Here is a 25,364-nt window from a genome sequence, read left to right as displayed (position 1 = left end):
TCAAGTCTACCAATATCCTAAAAATTTAAAACTTAGTAAACAACTTATGAAAGTATTCTACTACTTCCCAACATTCAAGAGCATGAAAATAAAATACTGCTATGAATCAGGCTCAAGGAGTCACACGGATTAATGACCTCACTCTGTCACCGCGAGTCTCTCTGTTCAGGATCCAGTGATTAATGCAGTTCTACTGGAAGAACTATTTCTATGCACTTGTGAATTTATGTTAAATACATGGTGTAAAGAAAGAGGCTAAGAGGCATACGCTTTATCTTTAGTACAAAATACCCTAACAAGGAAAAAAGGCAAAGAAAATTCCAAGAGAGCTATCTGGCTGGCTCTGTTTAAACAAAGCTCATTTTGAAGAAGTCAAAGTCAGAGATCAAAAAAAAATCACATCCAAGTCTCCTAAATTGTCCTCAAAATGTCCCTCCTTCTAAATTTGACCTATGTACCAATGTAATAGCTTGCTTCTCCACAATACAGAGTCTAAAAATTCACAGCCCAAAAGAGCAACAGCTCAACATAAAAGGTCTAAACCAATTAAAAAATTTAACTCCTTGAACTTGAGGTTCATTTGTTCCTTAAACAGATAAATAAATAATTAGAGAGCAAGTAGCTATCTGCACTCTCTTGATTAGCCAGTAGAAAACTTTAATTTCTTAATCAATGAATACTTTCTCTTTCCAATCAATGATGCTGAAGTCTATAGCTTTCCCAATCTATTCCCACTCTGTGTTGCCGTTCAGAGACCACAACAATGAAGTTACACTGACTTAGAATAAAAAGTAGGTAATAAAGTAAATTCAGAGAGGCAGATATATTGGAAAAATATGTCCTGAAAAGTACATAGTTTTAAAACCATCCTTCAACCTTTCTAACATGGAGAGTGCCTCTTCAGCTTCCCTTTCCTTACCTTTCCAACTCAGCAATCTTCTTATCTTTGTCATTCTTCTCATTTTCCACCTCCTTCAAGATTTCCAAGAGGCGGTCAACTTCTGCCTGGGCCTTGCTAGAGTCATCTTTGTACCTGGCAATCTCTCTCTCCAATTGCTGTATTCGATCACTCATCTCTGGACTGGCCCTGGCTTCCAATGCTGCCTCGTGTGCCTACAAAGAAAATGTCCACATTCTATCAGATATACGTACAGTGGCAGTGGGCAAACCATGTCCCCAAAAGCCACCTATACTCCAATTTCAACAGGGTATTATCAAACATCTAATAGCTAGTCTTCAATTTATAAGGTTCTTCTCTGCTTAAATATTACATAGACAAAATATCACTACACAGTTACTTTTTTTTTAATAACTGGAAGTTTGTACCTTTTGACCACCTCCACCCATTATACGAACACACACACACACACACACACACACAGCCCTCCATGTCTGACAACTACCAATCTGGTCTCTATCTATGAGTTCAGTTTTTGGATGGTTTTTGGTTTTTACATTCCACATATAAGTGAGATCATACAGTATTTGTCTTTCTCTGTCTGACTTATTTCACTGCCCTGCTTTAGAAACAGACATGATAAAATAGTCAAATTCATTCAACATCTAGCAGAACTAAAAAAGCTGTATAAGACAGGTATATTGTTAATTAAGATCTCTGTGATCGACTTTCAAATTCCTGGGCGTAGGTAACTTATTGATTCCATAAACAGTTATGTGTTAATGAATAAAACTAAAGCTGATTCCCAAATATAATTAATACATTGTTTTTATTATATTATTATTTTAGATTTTATTCTAAACAGCAAAATTCATACAAATACCTTCATAAAACAAGAATGAGTAGGCCTGTTCCATACAGGAAACTACTGTAACTTCAGTTCCAACATGTAAAAAACTCAGAAGTCATCACTACCATTCTTACAAGAAAAAGTTGAAGAACAGAAAATCAATGACTTTTCTAGGACCTATCAGAGAACTGAGGTCACAGGAAAAATTACCCCTCCAACATCAAGAGACACTGGCAAACCCACAGAGCTGAAGCTGAGGTCTGCTCACCTGGAGCAGAAGCTGTGAGCAGAAACACTTACGTGGTAATTTTAAGGAACAGCTGGGGGCTGAGTGTGGACGTACAAGCAAACGAGTGAGAAAAGCCCCAGGGCCGGCGGTTTTAGGGGGGCCCATACTTTCATGCACTTTAATTCAGGAACCACACCAGGGTCTCACAGTGAAGAGCCAACAAAAATCCCCTTGTGGTTCTGGCTGCAGGAGGGGAAGAGTAACAACTGTGAAATATGCCCAAAGCGTACTCTATCCAAAGACAGACCCTCAGGAGTAAAAATTTTAACAGAGCTTTATCCCACCTGGGGAAAGGGCACTTCTCCCACTCTAGCCCCTGCTAGTAAAAAATAAGACTCATATATTTGACACAGATGTTGGAATTATCAGAAAGGGAATTTAAAGTAACTATGATAAATAGCTAAAGGCACATGACTTCCCTGATGGTCCAGTGGTTAAGAACCCGCCTTCCAGTGCAGGGGACACGGGTTTGATCCCTGGTCAGGGAACTAAGATCCCACATGCCGCAGGGCAACTAAGCCCGCGCCGCAACTACTGAGCCTCCGCGCCTCGGCTAGAGAGCCTGCATACCACAAACGACAGAGCCCATGTGCTCTGGAGCCCGTGCGCCACAACTAGAGAGCCCATGCATCACAATGAAGATCCCGCGTGCCACAACTAAGACCCAACTCGGCCAAATAAATAAATAAATAAAATATTTTTTAAAAATAGTTAAAGGCGCTAAGGGGAAAAGGAGACAACACCCAAGAATAGAGAGGCAATGTAAGCAGAGAAATGGACACTCCAAGGAAGAATGAGAAGGAAATGCCATATATTAAAAACATGTAAGATCTTGCTTATAATGTGGAATCTAAAAACGGTGAGCTCATGAAAGCAGAGCATAGAAGGGTGGTTGCCAGGGGCTGGGGGTGGGGGAAATGGGAAGATGTTGGTCAAAGTGCACAAACTTTCAGTTATAAGATGAATAAGTCCTGGGGATCTAACATATAGGATATTGACTCTAGTTAACAATGCTGTGTTGCATACTTGAAATTTGCTAAGAGAATACATCTTAAAAAGTGTTGTCAACAACCTAAGTGTCCATCAGTGGATGAATGGATAAGAAAATGTGGTATGTACATATGTATGTATGTATACACACATAGGAATATTACTCAGCCATAAAAAGGGGGAAAGTCTTTTCATTTGCTGCAATATGGATGAACCTGAGAACATGCTAAGTGAGATAAGTCAGACAGAGTAGGTAAATATCATTATGATTGCACTTACATATGGAATCTAAAACAAAAACAAAGACCAAGCTCATAGATACGGAGAAAAGACCAGTAGCCTGCCGGAAGTGGGGAGTCAGAGGTGGGCGACATGGGTGAAGGTGACCAGAAGGTACACATTTCCAGTTACAAAACAGTAAGTCCTGGGGATGTGATGTACAGCATGGTGACTATAAATACGTGCTGCATATGTGAAAGTTGCTAAGAGAATAAATCTTAAAAGTTCTCACGGGCTTCCCTGGTGGCGCAGTGGTTGAGAGTCCGCCTGCCGATGCAGGGGACACGGGTTCATGCCCCGGTCCGGGAGGATCCCACACACCGCGGAGCGGCTGGGCCCATGAGCCATGGCTGCTGAGACTGCGCGTCCGGAGCCTGTGCTCCGCAACGGGAGAGGCCACAACAGTGAGAGGCCCGCATACCACAGAAAAAAAAAAAAAAAGTTCTCATCACAAGAAAAAAAATTATAACTATGTATATTGATGGATGTTCAACAGATTTACTGTGGTGATGATTTTGCAATATATACAAATATTGAGTTGTTACGTTGTACACCAGAAACTAATATAATGTTATATGTCGATTATAGTACAATTTTTAAAAAGTGTTCTCACCACACACACGAAAGGTAACTATTCAAGGTTGATGAATGTGTTAATTAGCCTGACTGTGGTAACCACTTCACAATGCATACACAGATTAAAGCATCACGTTGCACACCTTAAATATATACAATTTCTGGCATTGAAAAAGCTGAGGAAAAAGAAAAGAGTGAAAATGGATATTGCAAACTCTAGAGCAACCTATATTTAGGTTGGAGGAGGACATTGTGGGAGCAGTATAATAGGAAAACATCACTAATTAATTAAAATGAAAAGTTACAGTCTTCCAGAATGAAAGAAGGGAAAATACGAAAAGTAAAATGGCAATTAGTAGAAAAACAAGTAATAAATCAGAGTAGGGGGAAGCCACCAAGTCCTCTACCCAAAGGTAACTTTATTTTTTCTCATGAACCTAAACACAAAGTTTAAGAGATCATAAAAATAACCAGCTATAGAAGTATCAGGATAACAAGGAGATTAAAAATAAACAAAGAGGGGCTTCCCTGGTGGCGCAGTGGTTGGGAGTCCGCCTGCCGATGCAGGGGACGCAGGTTCGTGCCCTGGTCCGGGAAGATTCCACATGCCGCAGAGCGTCTGGGCCCGTGAGCCGTGGCCACTGGGCCTGCACGTCCAAAGCCTGTGCTCCACAACGGGAGAGGCCACAACAGTGAGAGGCCCGCGTACCACACAAAAAAATTTAAAAATAAAATAAACAGAGAAAATGTGGGATTGTCATAAATAGGCGAGTTTGGAATATTAGTGAATAACATTTATTACTCTTGACAGTTACTGCTCAGTTTCATAATCCTAAATACATCTGAACAGTCTTATCTTCAATATTCCAGTATTAAATAGAAAATTACTTCCACTTATTTAGTGCGGGGGAAAAAAGTCAATTACCAAATCTGAATTAGTTAATCTCAAAAAAAGTATTTTCCTATTTATTCAAAAGTAACTTTAAGCTATTGGGTTTTCTTCCTTTCCTTAGCTTGAGAATATGACTTCATTTCTGGCATACCCTAAATAATGATTCATCACGAAGTGTTCATGCTGAACACACCCAATGTATGGAAAAAGAACAGCACCAAGTCTCAAGACTAGGCTGGGCCCCCTTTTCATCAGTAACCACATGAACTGGACCCAGTTAATCAGAGTTGGTAACTCAGAGGTAATAAGTATGAAAGTGCTTTGAAAACTACCAACTGCCATATAAAGATTAGAGAGGAATAAATCAATGAAATGGATAGTAAATACCTGTACCAAATTCTAATATTCACTGGTATGGGTGACTATCACTGGTAAATTATCTCTTTCCAGGAAGCCTAATGCTAGTAGAAGAAAAATATCAGATAATTGAGATTTTTACATTGTTGTCTTACATTTCATCTATAAAGGAGCTGCATATTTTAATCTTACTCTGAATTGCCAATTTTCTAAGAGTTCGGGGACTCTCAGGAGTACAGTAAAATCGGACAAGAATGCCAAGAGAATTAATCAAGGGATAAATGGTATTTTGAATTTTAGGAGATTATTACTCCACTGGTAAGTTATTCCATATGGACACTACAGAATTTTCTACTATGCTGTTATTTAAAGCAAAGAAAGAACAGTCATCAAGACAGTATGGTACTGGCACAAAAACAGAAATACATATCAATGGAACAGGATAAAAAGCCCAGAGATAAACCCACGCACATATGGTCACCTTATTCTTGACAAAGGAGGCAAGAATACAGTGGAGAAAAGACAGCCTCTTCGATAAGTGGTGCTGGGAAAACTGGACAGCTACATAAAGAATGAAATTAGAACACTCCCTAACACGATACACAAAAATAAACTCAAAATGGGTTAAAGACCTAAATGTAAGGCCAGACACTATAAAACTCTTAGAGGAAAACATAGGCAGAACACTCTATGACATAAATCACAGCAATCCTTTTTGACCCACCTCCTAGAGAAATGGAAATAAAAACAAAAATAAAGAAATGGGACCTAGAAACTTAGAAGCTTTTGCACAGCAAGGGAAACCATAAACAAGACGAAAAGACAACCCTCAGAATGGGAGAAAATATTTGCAAATGAAGCAACTGACAAAGGATTAATCTCCAAAATTTACAAGCAGCTCATGCAGCTCAATATCAAAAAAAACAAACAACCCAACCCAAAAATGGGCAGAAGATCTAAATAGACATTTCTCCAAAGAAGATATACAGATTGCCAACAAATACATGAAAGGATGCTCAACATCACTAATCATCAGAGAAATGCAAATCCAAACTACAATGAGGTATCACGTCACCCTGGTCAGAAGGGCCATCATCAAAAAATCTACAACAACAAATGCTGGAGAGGATGTGGAGAAAAGGGAACCCTCTTGCACTGTTGGTGGGAATGTAAATCGATACAACCATTATGGAGAACAGTATGGAGGTTCCTTAAAAAACTAAAAATAGAACTACTATATAACCCAGCAATCTCACTACTGGGCATATACCCTGAGAAAACCATAATTCAAAAAGAGTCATGTACCACAATGTTCATTGCAGCTCTATTTACAATAGCCAGGACATGGAAGCAACCTAAGTGTCCATCAACAGATGAATGGATAAAGAAGATGTTGCACATATATACAATGGAATACTACTCAGTCATAAAAAGAAACGAAATTGAGTTATTTGTAGTGAGGTGGATGGACCTAGAGTCTGTCATACAGAGTGAAGTAAGTCAGAAAGAGAAAAACAAATACTGTGTGCTAACACATATATATGGAATCTAAAAAAAAGGTTATGAAGAACCTAGGGGCAAGACAGGAATAAAGGCACAGATGTAGAGAATGGGCTTGAGGACACGGGGAGGGGGAAGGGTAAGCTGGGACGAAGTGAGAGAGTGGCATGGACACATATACACTACCAAATGTAAAATAGATAGCTAGTGGGAAGCAGCCACACAGCACAGGGAGATCAGCTCGGTGCTTTGTGACCCCCTAGAGGGGTGGGATAGGGAGGGTGGGAGGAAGATGCAAGAGGGAGGGGATATGGGGATATATGTATATGTATAGCTGATTCACTTTGTTTTAAAGCAGAAACTTTAAATAAATAAATAAAGCAAAGCAAGAAACTGGAAAAGTTTTCTTTAACCTTTTTCAACTGCGAGTCCATCTTCAGACACTCTTCCTTCTTCTGCTCCAAAGCAATTTCTAGTGTCTTAAGCCGTGAGTCCTTTTTCAGTCCTGCGGAAGCCAGGGAAGAAGCATGCTCTTTCAGATCCAAGAGTGAAGCCTAAAAGAAGCAACATGCATCTAGAATAAATACTATTTATTAACAAAATGGAGATTTAAATTCTTAAATTTAGTTTCCTAGTGGAAACTATACATATACTGACATATTTCCATTTCAAGAACATGAAATACAGAACAAAAACATTAGCTCTGGCTTTCAAGTCCTAACTAAAACAAAATGAATTCCCAAGAAATACCAACTGAATAGTGATTTAAAGAGCTCTACCAATACATATCCATTCCCACAAAATAAATGGAGGTAGGTCAAGCTCTGTGAATGTAGGCAGTCAACCTTAGTAGCTACACTGACTTTTTTCTTCTCTTCTAATTTTGGAAGAAACATTCTATTAGAAACTTAAATTCCCGTAAATTTTCCTAAAGATATTAGAAAGAAAACCCTGAGAATGTCCCTAAAGCTCATGATTATCTGATCACAAGGCATTAGGCATTTCTGCTATTTAGGTGACATCGACAAGATTCTTCAAAAGTAAAATCAAAGTATATTAAGTCACCTAATTGGTCAACAATCACTTAAGATTTCTCTCCCAATGTTAAGGTGATCGTTAAGAGCTGATGTAAATAGACTGTCCCCCTTGTGCATATTCCGTTCGTCTATCAGCTTCCTCACCATGAGCACAATATTTCTCCAAATGTAACTGGAGAAATACTGTGATTTTAGGATCTGTAAAATGTCATTAACAAGTAAGAAGCCAACTCATAACAGGTGGAAGAGGTAAGACTTAGGAAATAAATGATTCAATCCACGATATCTCTGCAAAGCTTCCTGAAATAATCCCTGCTATAAGAAGATTCTTTAAATCTTCCAACAGATCCTTTTTTTATATGCATTCTGTAAACACCAACAACATATACACACAATGCACTGGCTAAGCAAACCAAATAATTCCATTTTGGTGATCTTGACCTCTTTCTCTGAGAGGTCGCCTTGCAATAGGCTGACTTTTTCTTTCAGGTCTTTAAGATCTTTTTTGTAGTTATCAATTTCCTCCTGCTTTTCTCGCTCATCTCGGTCCCGCTGGTCCTTTAAGCGTTCGATTGTCCGCTCCTGATAAGAGAGCACATCAATACATGAGAAAATTCCTTTCATACTTCTATCATATGACTGCAATTCAGCTTCTAGCTGATAAAACTTCACACTTCCATCCTCCATTCAAAAGACAGTGAAAGGTTGTTAATAATTTACCTTTTAAAGAATTCAACCTTCCAACCTATCTTGCCCTAACATACATCTGGTTTTGTTCTTTTGATTCCCGTAGGTTTCTTTTCCTATAACCTTAATTAGTATTAGATGTCCCTAGAGTATTCTTTTGGAATAATCTCATTTATTCAAATCCCAAGCAAGAAAAAACTTATACATATACCCTAAGGACAATAAGTAACAAACATTTCTTTTCTATATATATTTCACATGTTGCCTACAAAGCAATGGAAACAACTCACACAGAAAAAAGGAGGAGGTTGGAGAGATTATGATTTGTTGAGCTTAAAGCATAAAGAAGGATAAAGAAAAGAGAAACCATTAAAACTTCTGTCAACAGATACTCAGGAAGTTTGAAAGTTGAAGCAATTTAAGTATATTTATGGGTATTATTTCTGAATATATTCGGGGATCAAGCCTTGATCCCTGGGCACGAAGCCTGAAACATTCTGAGTCCAAGAGGCTTAAGGAACAGTAACCCTATTCCCTAAAGAAAAAATAAGAAGAATAAGAATCCAATTAAAATGCCCCACCAAGAGTCCTTAAACCTTAGCCTCCAAGACATTAACACTTGTCACATTGGGCCACTTCTTTATTTAGTCAACCATTCCTGAAAAAAAACTAGGTTTGCTCATGAAGGCAAAATGAAGTGGCAAGGCCACGACTAGAAAAACAGCAAGTTAATAACTAAAACCCACGAATATATTAGATCCCAGTGCAGCCAGTAAAAGAGAACTAACGTTGCCTCCTGATGGTCAGTGTCTGACATTCCCACATCACCGAATTCTAGCTGACCATACACATAAAAAGAAGATAGTAAACAGGGAGCACATGGCTGACTCTTTAGAAACTTCAGCCACTGCCCTCCAGTACGGAATCCATCCTGCCTAGCAACAGATGCTTAAATTGGCAACAACAAAACGCATCTTCTTTCCCTACACTGGGTACGTCAGCAACAGTACAGGCAGCTCTTTTCCCTTTCGCCAAAGCGACTTCTGTCTTCTCTATCAAGTCTCATCACTAAAGTGACTTTCAGATTAAGGAGAAAGCAGAAGAAATGTGTCTGTGAGGAGTCTGGGCCAGTCACCCACCTTCTCGGCAAGGGCCTCCTCCAAAGTAGTCAAGGCGGTGTCAGTGTTGGTGGTGTCAGCCTGCAAGGATTTGACTCGCTCCTTCAAGCTGCTCATCTGCTTTTCCTTATCTCTAAGTTGCTCTTGGAGATTTTCAATCTGAGTTGTGCACACACATTTAAGGGGGGAAAAAAAAGGAAATTAAGAGAAATACAAACAGTCACAATAAAAATCATTTTAAGTTGGAAACAGGTAGATCAGGGTTGTCGGTGTGTGCTCTGTAGAAATAACTTAACCCTAAGGGTCTTATAACTTCATGCAAAGCTTTAAACTGAGAATTTATAGTCAGAAGAAAGAAAAGACATACACATGGGTATGGTCATACATGCAGAGTCATAAATCTCTATAAAGAAATAAGGAAAGTAGCTAGGGAGAAAAGACCCAACATATAGGAATGGGGATAAAGGGTCTTAAGACCCACAGAGAGGAAAGCCATGAGAAACTGGATTACTTCCAAACCAACAGTACAAATGCCCAGAGAGATTCCTTTAAAAAATGCTGAGGGAGGACAGCAAATTGAACAGCTGTACGCTAAGAAAAACAAATCAGCTGTAAAAAGGAAAAACTGTTCTTAAATGCTAGTGTTCAAGTTCAGTTTTTATATCATCTTTTATTTGAACAGCAAGCATTTTCAATGAAATTTATTATTATAGTTATTCATTCCTTTATATACACTAGTACGCATTCATTTACTCAAAAAACGATTGGTGAATTCTCTATTCTGTGCCAGGCACTAGTGACACAAAAGAAAATGAACAGACCCATTTTCACTATAAGATGGGAAGGGGACTTCATGTAGCTGAATCCACGCTATGGATGGCCTTCCATGCCATCCTAATGAGCACACCTTTTACTCTAGACAGATGGGAACTATTAGGGACTTTTAAGCAAAGAAATGGTCCGGTCAGTTCTGTATTTCAGACTGATAATTCTGACAGCTGTGGAGAAGATATTCACTATCTATGGGGAGTTACATAGAGACATGGAAACAGCTAGGAGATCGTATCAATTCAGGTAAGAGAGTTTGGAAACTAAATGAGCTAAGAGAGATGGAAAATAGGGGATGGGTTTGTGAAACAGTGTGGAAACAGCATATTATCACTAGGGAGACTCCCGTACACACAATGAAAAATAGTAAGCAAAAATATGGAGAAACTGTAGAGAGGTATTCTTAATAAGCGAAAGGAAAATAAGTAAGACAACTATTCTAAAACTCACAAACTTCTTTCATTCAGCTACGTGCTAGGCAGTTTTCTAGGTGTTGAGGATACAGAATTAATCCAAACAGACAAAAATCCCTACCCTCAAAGAGCTTAATCCTAATACGGTAGACAAGGAATGAATGAATGAAATAAACATAGTATGTAGGATGGTGCTAAGTCCTAAGGAGAAAAATGAAGCAGGAGAATATAATATCATCATCTACTCTTGAACTAGCTGGTTTATTTCACATGGCTTTCAAAAAGCAACGTAAATGTTATCTGCTTTGGGATGACTTTCTTGCTCTTACCTCCACGACAATAAGATGGCCACAGTCTGTATGCCATCACACATGAACAAAGTATTGATCTATATACATACATACACACATCTCCCATTCTTTTCTCTATCTATACATTTGTCTCCATTCTTCCATCTATCTATATATTATAGCACGAATCTCCAACCATATTGTTATTACTCATTCTATACACATCTCCACAAATAGACTGGATCTTACTCCTCTACCCCAGCTTCGTATCTTCATATCTGGCACACATCAGGTCTATAATAAATATTGGTTCATTAGTCAGTAAATAATACATAAGCTTGGACTTTTATGAACTGTATGTAGGTATACACATTAACTTCTGCCAAGAAAAGAACTACAAAAGAACCTAAATCCAACCTTCAGATAATTCCTGCATCAATCCATTTAATATAAGCTCTTTAAGGGTCTGCTTCATTCCAAGCAGACCCTTCCAAGGGGAAGTAAAAAAGATCCCTCTCTACAGTCCATGAGAATTCCACAGCAGAACAAATAAGCTAAGCGAAAAGATGCAGCGAACTCAGAATAGGGAACCATGAGTACTGTAAGGCTTGGATTTTCACTCATTAACAAAGGAAGAATCCTACAGGTGAACCATTGAAATTGGCTCCAGTCTTTTCTATGCCAATAAAGTCCAAAGCATACTGTGAGAGAAAAGACCATCACATATGGGAAGCATTAGTTTCCTTTAGTTTAATCAGACACTCCTATTGGAATCTCATATGTATCAATACTTAGGTAAATTCACAACCACTAAAGAGATTTTGCCACTTAAAAATCGACTACTCCATAACATACAGAAGCCAATGCCCTGGTGTTTACATGTTTAACCAGCTGTGTGGGTCATCTTAGTTGCTGACATATAAACCTTATACAAAAAAAAAAAGATATGATCATTTTGTTGATTAGACTTTTTTTTTACCAAGAAAGAGCAGTACAACCACCTTTTTTAAAAAATAAAATTTCATAGAACCAACCAAGTTTTACATACAAGAAAACAGAGATTTGTTTTATGAGCCCACCTAATATACAAACAGCCCTTACACACATAAGGGCTTTCTTTCTCCTCCATCATCAGCATCTATGAAAAAATTAAGATGTTAACTGTTAACAATTCCACTTGTATAATTTGTATGTAGTCCAACTATTAAAGGGATCCATTATTCTTTGCCAGCAAAAACAAAAAAAACAAACAAACCAACACACAAAAAGACTTTTCCTGATATACTCAGGTGCAGAAGCTGCTAAACCAGGTAAAATCCCCATTAACAAGTTCTCCCTAAGCTACTTTCTTATCCAATTACCCAGCTGTCTAAACTGTTGAGTTGGAGGGGAGGAGGACGATGCCTATTCCTGGAGAGCAGAAACAGCCATTCCACGGCGAAGAAAGGGCAGCGCTCACTAGAGCTGTCTCCTTTGGGCAAGCTGCTATCGGCAAGGAAGACTTGCAGTAGATGCAGATGTGTGCAAACCAGCTGCAAGAGCATTAACCCAAAAGCGGCTCTGTGTGGTGAGTGGTAGGGTGGGTGTGTACAAAGCACTTTCCATTTACCCAGCGTCATGATGGACAGCAGCTGAATCCTACTGAAAACTCCTTTTATATATCCTCACTTTGGTTGCGACTCAAAATCGTGATTTTGTGATCAAGGCTCTCTGGGTTCAGACACGTTGCTAACCAAGGGGTGTATGAATGCTATCATATTAATCTTGCCATTATTCTCTTCTTTTAACTAATCCAATATAGAGGCTGTGAAAACTGTTCACCCTAATAGTCCCATATCACACCATTTCAGTATTTACTATGCAATTTCTATAAAATATATAGTGGAAATCCCATTCTATACCAAGTTCAATTATCCGCAGGATCTAAAATATACTATTTACAAAAGCTTTGACTATAACAGCTAAGAGAAAAACTGGATTGGTTATGCACATACTTGACTATTAATGATAAAGATGAGTGTTTCAGAATCATGCTAAGTGGAAAAATACTCCTTTAAATATGCTCAGAATATGTACCCAAAAAAGAGGAAAACTTTCCATTTTGTAGAAACAGAAGCCACAGAATCTCTAGAATGGCAATATGATAAAAACAACAAGAAATTACTCGTGATGGGGGTGGTGGAGGAGGCAGAGGCAGTGGCGACACGAGGGGCCACTAACACTTACAGAGAGTGTGGTATGCGTCAGGCACTGTTTTCAGCAATCTATGTATAACAGCTATTGAAGCTCCACCACAAGACTATAATTATTAGGCAATCTAGCTCCAGAATTGTACTCTTAATCACCGTGCTATAAATAATATGTTCTATGATGGGGGGAAAAAAAAGAAAGAAAAGAAGAATCACACAAAGATGTCTCAAGCATCTTTCCATAAACGATTCCTCATTATTAAGTAGTGTTTATCAATAAACACAATGTTATTACTACAGTCACATATGAAAATACTCTCCCCTACAGAAGCAAAGACGGAAGGGTGGAGCATCTTCCATGTACTTCCGTGTACAGTCAAACATAACACAGTAAAGCTGGTGGGCAGAACCAAAGGCACTTGATATCAGGATCAGTATCATGATAGTATTAGGACAGTCTGTTTAGCCTTTCAAGGGGTAGAAGGAGGCTAGTTTATTTATACACACGGACTAAGGAGCACTTGATAATAGCTAAAAAAGGTTTCTTCTTTTACTTTAATAACTTATACTTAATAATATTGAAAATAAAAAATTGTTGCAGAAAATAACGTATTTTATAATTCTATGGGCTCTTCCTACTTTATGCATAACCGATCTGTATTAAGAAGAAATCATTAAGCAGCTATTAACATGTATTCAATTTCTGCATGAGTAAAATTGTGTAGAGATCGAAGGAATTGGTGTTTATTCTATATATGTGTCCCTGGTGATAAATAGGGAGGGGGAGGGTCAATCAGGTTTACACATACAGCCTAAAATCACAGAGAAGAACTTAAAAGTGAAGAATTCAAGAAGGAAACACTTTTTAAATAACTATTTAGAGAGAGAAGGCGTTTCCCTTAAAATAACCTCTCTAATTAGAGTATAACTCTGTTAACTGGGCTAGAAAGAAAATAGAAATAATTATTACATTAAATAGAGCCTTTCTTCTCCTCGTACAATTTTTATTTTACAAAGAGAGAAAAACTGATGAAAGAGGAAGACTAACGCAGAACGCATGCTGCACGTGAATCCATCAAATCTGCACACCAGCTCCGCACGCGCACAGATCGCTTAACATCTTTTGTTTTGTTTTTTATCAGCATTGCCAGTTGTCAGAAACTATCATGGTTCAACGTGGGTGATTTATTCCTAGTCAAGTGGAACTGATTACTCTGCTGCTGAGGCCCTAATCGCTGAGCAAACGTAGAAGGGACTTCCTATAGGATGTAGTTCTAAAGACAAGAAATCCCAAAATACGTCTTGCAGTCACCTAGCTACTTGGAACATCACTGAAAGGAAAGAATTTTCTTGATGATGCCTCCACGCTTGTTCTAAGCAGCCATCAGTGCCAAATGTATTGTGGAAAGCAAGTTACTCAGAAAGGCTCTGACCTTTACCTTCTTGGTTAATAATACCTCTCAGTATCAGTGGTAAAAGTACAGTCTGGATGCACTGGTCATAATCAGCTGGCAAAAGAGACCTACAGTAATCAATGGAATCTAAAAAGGAAAAATTCACTAAGTCCCCTGATCTACACAATTGTTTGTCTACCATCCTGCAGGCCTGTGGAATGTACTAACAAGGCACAACTATACTTTACCAGAATGATCAGGGTTTGCCCAGACTGTACTGGCCTCTAAATTTTACTTGTCCAGTTATGTGTTTCCAATGACTAGAGGACACAAGAGTTAACAAAGTCACGTGGAACTCTAAGCAGTGTTTTAAACACAATTTATGTTGTTAAAACTCCCATATCTATATTCTCAATTACTGTTTAGGGTCTTTAATAAGCCCAGCAAAGATTTTGGCTGACAGCCAATTATTTCTTTGGTTGAGTTTCCCCCCAGTTGTGCTATTCTCTCATCATATAAGTAATGGACGGATTACCGTGATGAATAAATAGCTAGCTATGTCCCACAGGGCAAGTTACTTGTTCCTTCTAATTACTTACCTACAAGACAAAGACCACTAATATTCCTTTCAATTCTAAAATACAACTGTATTCTTATGATGGGAAAGACGAGAACATTTAAAAAGTAATAAACTTCAGCAGAGTACTACTGTATTTTATCTTAAAAACTGTTTAAATTGAACTATACAGGAAGTATAGGTATGACCTTTAGGAAAATACAGAGTCCATTGCTCTGGTTAGATTTTATTAATTGTTGGGAGGGAAAGTAAGTTCCTTGATAGACTTGCTCATGGTACAGATAATGGAACTAGGGACCTCTTGAATTAAAATAACTGGATAATATGAAGCAAAAGCTGGTGAGACCAAAGGTCACTGCCAGTCAAGATCTGCTTGGTAGACAATTCAGGAAATGGCTCAAATACTTCTTTTTATATCTGGCAGGCATATATAAAAATTTGACGGATATTCATATGCCAAAATTGCTCAAAAAAAAAAAAAGAGGATCCATAAATCTATAGTGGCTATGCTTTTGAAGCGGCAGCAATGATGAGACTGTACTTAGGACCTCAATTCACATCTATACAAATGGCACCCCTTGAAGTTGTACAATAACAATAGATAGAACACTCTTAGATCTAATAGTTCACTACATTTTAGTGATGAAAGAACTCAGTATTTTTAAGTAACTAATTAAAGCAGAAACACTAGGCTTAGTTTCTGCCCATCCCCCCACAAAGAACCACTATTCTTTGTATTACTTATTACCAATAACAAAGTTGGGAAAAATCAAGTACATAACAATAGAAGGCTAACTAAATTAAATATGCTCTATCAACCATTGCAATTCATATACTTGATGATTAATTAAGGATACGGAAACTTCTTTATTATATAATATTACATGAAAATGAAAAGTTATCAAAATGTACAATATTATCCCAATTTGAAGGAAAAGTTTATTTTTACATAGAATTTTCCTTGTTATACCTTTTCCACATTTTTCAAATATTCAGAATGGACATACATCATTTCAATGATAATGACAAAAGCAATAATTTTCTAACTCCTATCTGTGAAATCTTAGGATTTATAAGAAATATGATTAGGATCATGATAAGAGAGATTCTCCTAACATACGCACTTACCAGCATGGGAAATCTCTAGGGGTTTCTGTGGGACATGTGAGCATTTCTACTTAACCTACACCTTCCACCGGTGCATACTGTGGGACCAAGCCAAGCTGTCAGAGACTTGGGGGGTTTTCCGCAATGCCAAAGCAAGACTGAGAGATGACAAGTGAATCCAGAGAAAACAAGAATTTCGAAACCTATTTGAAATATAAGGTCCAAAGGAAACAGCAATAGGATGCTTCACATCGTTTAAGTCTAAATTCAAGTTCATCTCACTAAATTTTTATTTTAGCCAGGCCTACTTTTATGGCCTGAAGTAAGCTAACTTGTACTAAAAGTCAATCCTAGTGTGACAAGGCTGGGTTTCCCAAGAAGCAGACCTTGAGACAGATTTTACTGTTCAAGAAATTAGAGGGTGCTCTTGGGATCAATACCAGTGGAAAGGAAGTGGAGCAGGGGGGAGCATGATGGTATAGAGGGAAAAATTAGGCTTCCATGAAGTCCCAAAGGATTCAGACAACCCCATGGGGAGCTCTGAATCTGTGATGACCTTTCAGAGTTGCCCCAAGTCAGGGCAATGGATTCAAGCGCTTGTATCCTACAAGGATCAATCACTGGATGCCAATGGGGAGGGGTGTGGCCTTGTACAAGGTAGGTCTCTTTAGCCAAGGCAATCTCCACAGGGGATACTTCCAGCACCTGGGAGAATACATCCTTCAACCCTCAAGGGGGGATCTGGGTCACTCATCACAGCAGCTATGTATGTGCACTTTCTAGTTAAATAGCATTTAACATGAAATTGTAATTGCCCTCAATTTATGCTATATTTGAACCATATACATAATTTTATGGCTTTGTAAAAGCTAGAGACCCTTGTATCGCAACTTGATTGTTTCACCAATGGTGGGCATTTTGAAGCAGGAGTTCGGGGATGGCCTTTAAGGTGTGTCTGACATCCCAGTCCACACAAATGAGCCATGTGCATTTTTACATGAAGAGTACCCGCAGCTTTCATCAGATTGTCAAAAGGGTAGGAGAAAAGTAAAAAATCATTAATTAGTGGCATTCTTTTCAAATACCCACAATATTTTCTAAAACGAATAGCCACTTCACTTAAAATCGCTTGCTTAGCTGTTTTACAAAGATACTGTGTTACCAAATTTGCTGTGTAAGAGTTTGGCCTGGTTGGGATGCAGGGAGAATAGATCCAAACAACAGTTCCTCACCTATATGCAATGGAAGCCCAAGAATCTTATTAAATTTAGTAAATTCTCCTTGGTCAACTTGAATGATTTGTCTAATCTGAAAAACCCCTGTAGGAAAAAAAAGTGTCAGGAGAAAAAAGTAAGGAGGTCTGGCAATTACAGGAAGATAAAATAGATAAAGGACAAAATACATGTCTGATGCTGGAAGCTATTTTCTGGTGAGGGTGTACACATCGGTATGGCAGAGAGAAGGAAGAGCACGAAAAGCTACTTCATCAAAGTTTGATTTAATAACTTCTTCAGGAGGTTAATTATTTCAACTTCTCAACTAGAGTTGACAGGCACCTAGGCATCTATCCAAACAGGCATTCCCACAGGTGAGAATGCAATGCAAGTTAATTCATGCCAAATTATAAGCAGTTTTAAGCAGAAGAAAATATTAACTGTGCTTCAAAACTTTGATCAAGCATTTTTTTTCCAAATCCTTTGCCCCTTTCTAGATACTTATCTATGTAATATCTATACTGTGACAAGTTCCTACTACAAGGTCTCCTGAGAGACTACTAAGAACAACCTTTGTCCCAAAAGGATGACCCTTCCATATGACTTGTTAATTACTATTTTTCAAGTTTAAAATATGTTTTCATTCAAAACAGAAGTCAGGGCACTCCAAACTAGAGCTTGCAAGACTCTGAGAATATTAACATGGCATACAATCAACAGAAAATGGACATATTACATAAATCCTCAAATTATTCATGAAGCTACTTAAAAGTCCAAAGAAATGATGTTTTAATAAGAGTCAAAATTATTTCTGTGTTGTACAAAGCATTACACTATAAGCCTTCGAATGCTTCTTGTTTATATTATGCCCTAGCACTTGAAAATAAAGCATTTATCCAAAGGCTATATTCTCTCAGGTCCATTGCTATTGCCTCCACGATAATGGTGGTAGAACAAGTTTCCACATCTCTCCAGGTGAAAAATACAAGGCTCTTTAAAAACACATCCACTCTTATCCCAGGAATGCCAGATTGATCCACCGTACAAAAATCAATCAATATAATGTACCGTATTAATAAAGAACAGAAACTACATGATCATCCCAATAGCTACAGAAAAAGCATTGGACAAAATCCAGCACCTTTTCATGATAAAAAACACTCAATAAACTAGGAATAGAAGGGAACTTCCTCAACTGGATAAAAGGCATCTGTAAAAAACCCAGTTAACATCATACTTAAGGTGAAAAATGAAAACCTTTCCCCTAAGATAAAGAACAAGACAAGGATGTCCACTCTCACCACCTCTATTCATCATTATACTGGACAATTAGGGAAGAAAAAGAAATAAAAGGCAGCCACATTGGAAAGAAAAGGTACAGCTACCTCTATTTGCAGACGGCATTATCTTATACATAGAAAATACTAAAGAATCCACTAAAACACCATTAAAGATAATAAACCAATTTAGCCAAATTTCAAAACCCAAGACCAATAAACAAAAATCACTTGTATGTCTTTACACTAAAAATAAATAATCTAAAAATGAAGTAAAGAAAATTCCATTTACACCAGCATCAAAAATAATAAAATATTTAGGAATAAATTTAAAGAAGTGCAAGGCTTGTAAACTGAAAACTACAAAATATCAATGAAAGAAACTAAAAACAACCTAAATAAGTTAAAAGACATCCTGTGTTGATCAACTGAAAGACCTGATGTTGGGGGGAGGGGGGGCTTACTTCTTTTTTTGGACTCCCAAAAGCCAAAACGATCTTGAAAAGGAACAAAGGTAAAGGATTCACAGTGTCCAATATCAAAACCTACTACAAAGCTACAGTAACCAAGACAGACATATAAATTGATGGAACAGAACTTAAAGTTCAGAAATGAACATGTGTGTCTATGTACAACTGATTTTTAGCAATGGTCCCAAGACCATTCAGTGGGAAAAGAACAGTCTTTTCAACAAATGGTGCTGGGACAAATGGATATCCACATGCAAAATAATGAAGTTGGATCCCTACCTTACACCATATACAAAAATTAACTAGGAATGGACCAAAGACCTAAATGTAAAAGCTAAGACTATAAAACTCTTAGAAAACACAGGAGGAAATCTTTGTGACCTTCAATTAGGCAATGGTTTCTTAGATATGATGTCAAAAACATAAGCAACTAAGGAAAAAACAGATAAACTGGACTTCATCAAATTTAAAACTTTTGTGCATCAAAGGATGCTATCAAGACAGTGAAGAGATAACCCAGAGAATGGGAGAAATATTTGCAAATCACTTATCTGGTATGGATGGAATCTCCCGAATAAAGACCTTCTAGAACTCAACAATAAAAAGACAAATAACTCAATTTAAAAATGGGCAAAGGATCTGAATAGACATTTCTCCAAAGAAGATACACAGATGGCCAGCAATTACATGAAAAGACATTCAACATCATTAGTCATTATGGAAATACAAGTCAAAACCACAACAACATACCACTGCACACCCATTAGAATGGCTATTTGAAAAAGAAAAATAACTAGTGTTGGCAGAAATGTAAAACGGTTCAGCCACTTTAGAAACAGTTTGGCGGTTCCTCAAAAAGTTACAGGTAAAGTTAACATCAATTCCATTCCAAGATATAAACTCCAGAGAAATGAAAAACATGTGTTCATACAAAAGCTTGTACATAGATGTAACACAATCATTATTCAAGTGGAAACCACCCAAACGTCCAGAAACTGACGAATGGATAAAAAAAAATGTGCTATATTCATTACAATGGAATATTATTCAGCCATAAAAAGGAATAAAGTACTGACACTTGCTACAACATAATGAACCTTGAAAACATTAAGTTAAAGAAGCAAGACATAAAAAGCTACATATTATATGATTACATTTATATCTAGAATAGGCAAATTGATAAAGACAAAAAGTAGGTAGTGGTTGCAGAGTATAGGGGTTGTGACAGGTATGGGTTTCTTTTTAGGGTCATGAAAATGTTCTGGAACTGGACAAAAGTGATGGTTGCACAACCTTGTAAATATACCAAAAACAACTGAATTATATAGTTTAAATTAGTGAAGTTTACAGTATGTGAATTATACCTCAATTAGGGAGGAAAAAAAGCATCAATCCAATTAACCCCATGGTGCTAGCTTTAAAAGCCAAGGTTCCCCCCTACCCCCCCCCCACCCACGGGTTTTTACAACCAAAAAATGTTTCTAGACCTTGTACAATGCCCCTTTTGAGACAAAACTGTCCCTCCCTTCCCAGTTAAGAAACACTGATATAAATGGAATGAAACTATAATCTATTAATTTGAAGTGTCAATCTTTAAAAAGCATAGTTTCTGTGACAGAATAAGAAAATAGAAAAAAGTCAAGGTTCCCAATATCCATCAACGAAGCGTGAAACTACTCTAGTACTGAGATTTATCTGGTGTTATTCCCCAAATAACACAAATACAGATAACAGTTTAGTCAAGTTTCTCTGTTCTTAATGGACTTAAAAATTCTCTTGCAATCACTGTGTCATCCATGCACATAGTCTGACGCACATCTAGATGGCGTCTCTTCCACGTTAGATCACTCATATGCAAAAGTTTTCATCTAGACAGTTGTGCTGCTCACCTATGATGATCTCCAAATTAAATACATAGCATTAATTCACCTTCTGCTGTCAGCCTGCCCTTTCTGCACACCTTATTCCTCTGTACCCTTTTCCTATCAATTATTTTCATACCCAGTGATAATGCCTCAACTGGGTAAAACAATTTAAAACTGTTTAGAATTCCTTCTGGTTTGAAGTGACTTCTGTTGACAGCAATGGATGATAGTAGACGTCCTATGAATAAGAGATTAAAACACTGAGCAAAAAAACAAACAAAAAAACACTGAGCAGAACATGGAAATACACAAAAAAGTCATACGACAACAGAAAAGAAAGTGAGAGCTTTATTACCATACCGCACAAACAAAATCTCGCCCTCATATTCTCAATCCTTTATCCAACATTTTTATTCAACTGGAGCAGATATTTTGCACAGACGGCCGCAACAATGTCTCCGACTTTACGGCTCTTCTGTAAGTGGCTTTGCCACTCCTCTAGTAAGACGTGGAGTATTTTTCTTGACGCTCCCGCCACCAAATCAAGTTAGGTCCTGTGACTACTGTGACCAAAAGAGTACAGACAAAAGGAATCCCCTGCTGCTTCCAAACCAACTCCTAGCGTAACCCTTAACTGGCCACGTAGACACATAGCCAGAAGCCAAGGAATACCCAGGCAGGATGTACGCAAATGAAGCAACCATCCTGGTAGTGGGTCACTGAGCTGCAGACACCCCTAGCTGTCACCAAACAAATCAGGGACAAACTATGGAAGAGAGCCCTTCCTGAATTCCTGATTCATAAATAAAATGACTGTTTACTCCACTAAGCTTCAGTGATAGTTTATTATGCAGCGGGAGGTTTTCCTCCCCCTGCCTATCTTTACAATGCTATTGCTCTTTCTGTTTTAATCACTGATATCGAAAGTGTATTGTTTCTAGATTATCGGAAGATAGGGATGAGGCATGTTGTGTTTTCTTTTATTGTTTTTATTTTTTGGAGAAGGGTGTTCTGGAAGAGGAGGGATGGTGAGGAGGCACATATAATGAAAAGATATTTTGTAACAAAGTGAATTAAGATCCTCCCTTTTTTAGGGAATAATTCTTCAATCATTGTAAGATGTCACTTGTATAATACCAGCATCATTTAAAAACAGTTATCTACTGACAAATGGAAGTTAAATCAGACTTTGCAAGTTCAACTATCTACCCTCCTTAAGGTTTACTTGAAAAAGTGAGGGGAAAAAAGTTATACGAAGCAAAGTAAATCCATATGGAGCATATTCCCCAGCAGAAATGTTATCAGTCAGACTTCATTTACTATGCATTGTTTTTTCAATAAAATATTTCAAGAATTTAGCTATACATATTTTCCACTGAGGAAAAAATTTTTTAATTAAACTGAGTTCTATTAAAAAATAATAAAGAAAGAAAGAAAAGGGACAATTCTAATGCCTAAGTATATTAAGTTTCCAACTTAAAATCCAATTAGGGCCTGACCTGCTCTTCTTTCAACTTAGCTTCATTAACAGCTGGCTTGTGATTTAAAAATAATATTTAGAAAACATTACAATTAATCTTTATTAAAAATAAAAGCACAATTTTTAAAATATTAATTTTCTTAGAATAAATTAGTAAATATTGTTTTCAATGATAAAATATATTCTTTCCATTTTATGATATGGAAAAAGTGAAGAAATTAACATGTCCTTAAGTCAAGACTCTACAGCAAACAAATAGAGTATATAAAGAACCTATTCTTTCTGACTTCCTACGGAAAACAAAATAATAGGAGACTTAAAGAACCAATCTAGGACCACAAAAAGGGAAAACTTGCTAATTCAATTATCAGTTAGCTTTCTGCTACTGATAAATCTAAACTCTAAATACCAAAATGTAGGAAACTGGAGATGCAGGCAAGGTGAAATAAAGAGAAGTTACAGAGGCATAGAAGGGGAAGATGATAACGTCTGCGTCAGCAAATTAAACTCCAAGCTACATTACCATTTATAATCAATCAAGCAAGAAGCTGTACAATTTTAACACAGATTTTGAATGCAGCTCAGATTCAAATGCTCAATTACATTTTCCAGGTCAGTGATTTATTATAAAGATAAGAAATTTACTGTAACACAAAACTACTTTAAACCATAGGGGAGAGCCCTGGAAAGGAGAGGCCACTGCTAATCCCATTGTACTGCATGCTTGGCCATCTGCTATTGTCTCATTTCATTCTATGAGCACAGGGCTATCCCTGTGCGTACAAATACATATACTACCTAGAAAGCTGGAAGGCTATGGGCAGGCAGTGGTGGCCCAGTCACAGCCAAAATCGGTCCAGAGTATGTGATTCACAATCCAGCCATTATCAAAGCTGCTACTATTTTCAGAAAACAAGGACTTTTAATGCATATTTAACATGCCAAAGTAATACATTGTTTCCTGGTATTCTCCTTAAATATTACTTAAATTTACAATTATAAGTATTATTTGTGAGAAAAATGATAGAGAATGCAGATGCCAAGAACAAGGAAAGGATGAAAGCAGAGTTACCAACTGCTCTTCCTTATGGAATAAGTGTTTAAATCAAGAAGCAAAATAGGGACCTCCCTGGTGGTGTAGTGGTTAAGAATCCGCCTGCCAATGCAGCGGACATGGGTTCAAGCTCCGGGAAGATCCCACGTGCCGCGGAGCAAATAAGCCCATGCACCACAACTACTGAGCCTGCATGCCACAACTACTGAAGCCCACGAGTCTAGAGCCCATGCTCCACAACGAGAGAAGCCACTGCAATGAGAAGCCCGTGTACCACAATGAAGAGTAGTCCCTGCTCGCTGCAACTAGAGAAAGCCTGCACGTAGCAATGAAGACCCAACGCAGCCAAAACTAAATAAATTTTAAAAAAAAGAAGCAGCAAAGTAGGTTAAGTGTTGCATAGAATTAAGACATGTCTCCAGGGACTTCCCTCGCGGTCCAGTGGTAAAGAATCCACCTTACAATGCAGGGGATGCTGGGTCGATACCTGGTCAGGGAACTAAGATCCCACATGCCGCAGGGGCAACTAAGCCCATGCACCACAACTGCTGAGCCCGCGTGCCACAAACTATAGAGCCCATGAGCTGTGGAACCTGCGTGCCACAACTACAGAGCCCATGCGCCCTGCAGTCTGCACACCACAGCTAGAGAAGAGAAAACCTGCCGCTACAACTACAGAGAAGCCCACCCGCTGCAACGAAAGACCCTGCGTGCCTCAATGAATATCCCGCATGCTGCACCTAAGACCTGATGCAGCCAAAAGTAAATTTAATTAATTAATTAAAAAATAAAAAAACATGTCTCCAGGAAAATCTCAAGTTCCGCCTGTAAGGTTATACTTCAGTATACCACCGCAGGTAAATTTCTAAAGCTTCTGAAGGAAAATCTTCAGGGCCAGGGGAATGAAATATTGAATTCTATTTATTAGTTTCCTAAATAAACTAATAGGACAATAAAGATGAGTACATTCTCTGAAAACCTTCTCATTATGTAAGAAATGGGAATAATTTTCTCAGAGACCAGGTAATATGAGAGATCATAATAAGAAAGAAAAGGCAGTGAGAGACAGAGCTCTACCAGAAATTTTTAGGAATCCGTATTACAAATGTATGAAGTCCAGAGGTAAAATTCCAGGGCGTGACCCTCTGGAAAGGACACTCTTCCCCTTTTTCATTCACACCGCTCTCTCAGCTTGGGACGTCTTACCCCTTCCCCATCTGTCTAGCAAACTTTCACACACCTTTCAAGACTCGACTGCTAAGACCTCTCTTAGACTCCTTTCACACAAGGTCGAATCTGGAATGTCTTCCTTTGTGCCCACTGTACACCATTTGTATGTTAACTTCTTTAACTGCTACAACCCTGAGACTCTGAGAACAGAAACGATCCTGTCTGTGTACTTAGCACAGTGCCAGGTGCACAGCAGAAGGCAATGTTGACTGCATGAATGAGACAGCTGAGGACGCCTGGGAAGACTGGGACGCCCACAGCAACATAAAGTGACTGTGAAACTATCAATGTACTCAGTAAGGGGGGAAAGGAGAGGAGCCAAGAAGATTCCAGTGTATACAAATAGACACACTGCTTAGAAAGCTAGGCCAACATGTACATCATCGAGTGGCTCACATCACTCTCAGAAGGAATGATACAGAATGATAATGAGTCCAGTGGACTCAGGTTTTCAAGACAGATTTCTTCTGGATGAAGAACAGAGGAGAAAATGGATTTACAAA

The 25,364-nt window shown here is 38.0% G+C and overlaps 1 protein-coding gene across 3 annotated transcripts in view; it reads right to left on the bottom strand.

Annotated features, from left to right (window-relative positions):
* The window catches only part of ERC1 (ELKS/RAB6-interacting/CAST family member 1), a 357,838-nt gene that overhangs the window by 240,028 nt on the left and 92,446 nt on the right, over window positions 1–25,364 (bottom strand). For all 3 annotated transcript variants that reach the window (XM_065886875.1, XM_065886877.1, XM_065886878.1), the window contains 4 exons: window positions 9,495–9,632; window positions 8,110–8,250; window positions 7,045–7,185; window positions 920–1,113 (listed from right to left, as the gene is read on the bottom strand). In XM_065886875.1, coding sequence (XP_065742947.1) covers window positions 920–1,113; window positions 7,045–7,185; window positions 8,110–8,250; window positions 9,495–9,632 — 614 coding nt within the window. The remainder of the gene's footprint in view (window positions 1–919; window positions 1,114–7,044; window positions 7,186–8,109; window positions 8,251–9,494; window positions 9,633–25,364) is intronic.

Source organism: Phocoena phocoena, chromosome 11, assembly GCF_963924675.1.
Source record: "Phocoena phocoena chromosome 11, mPhoPho1.1, whole genome shotgun sequence".
Classification (NCBI taxonomy): domain Eukaryota; kingdom Metazoa; phylum Chordata; class Mammalia; order Artiodactyla; family Phocoenidae; genus Phocoena; species Phocoena phocoena.
Note: the sequence above shows the minus strand (reverse complement) of the source record. Positions and strands in the feature narration are given on the sequence as shown.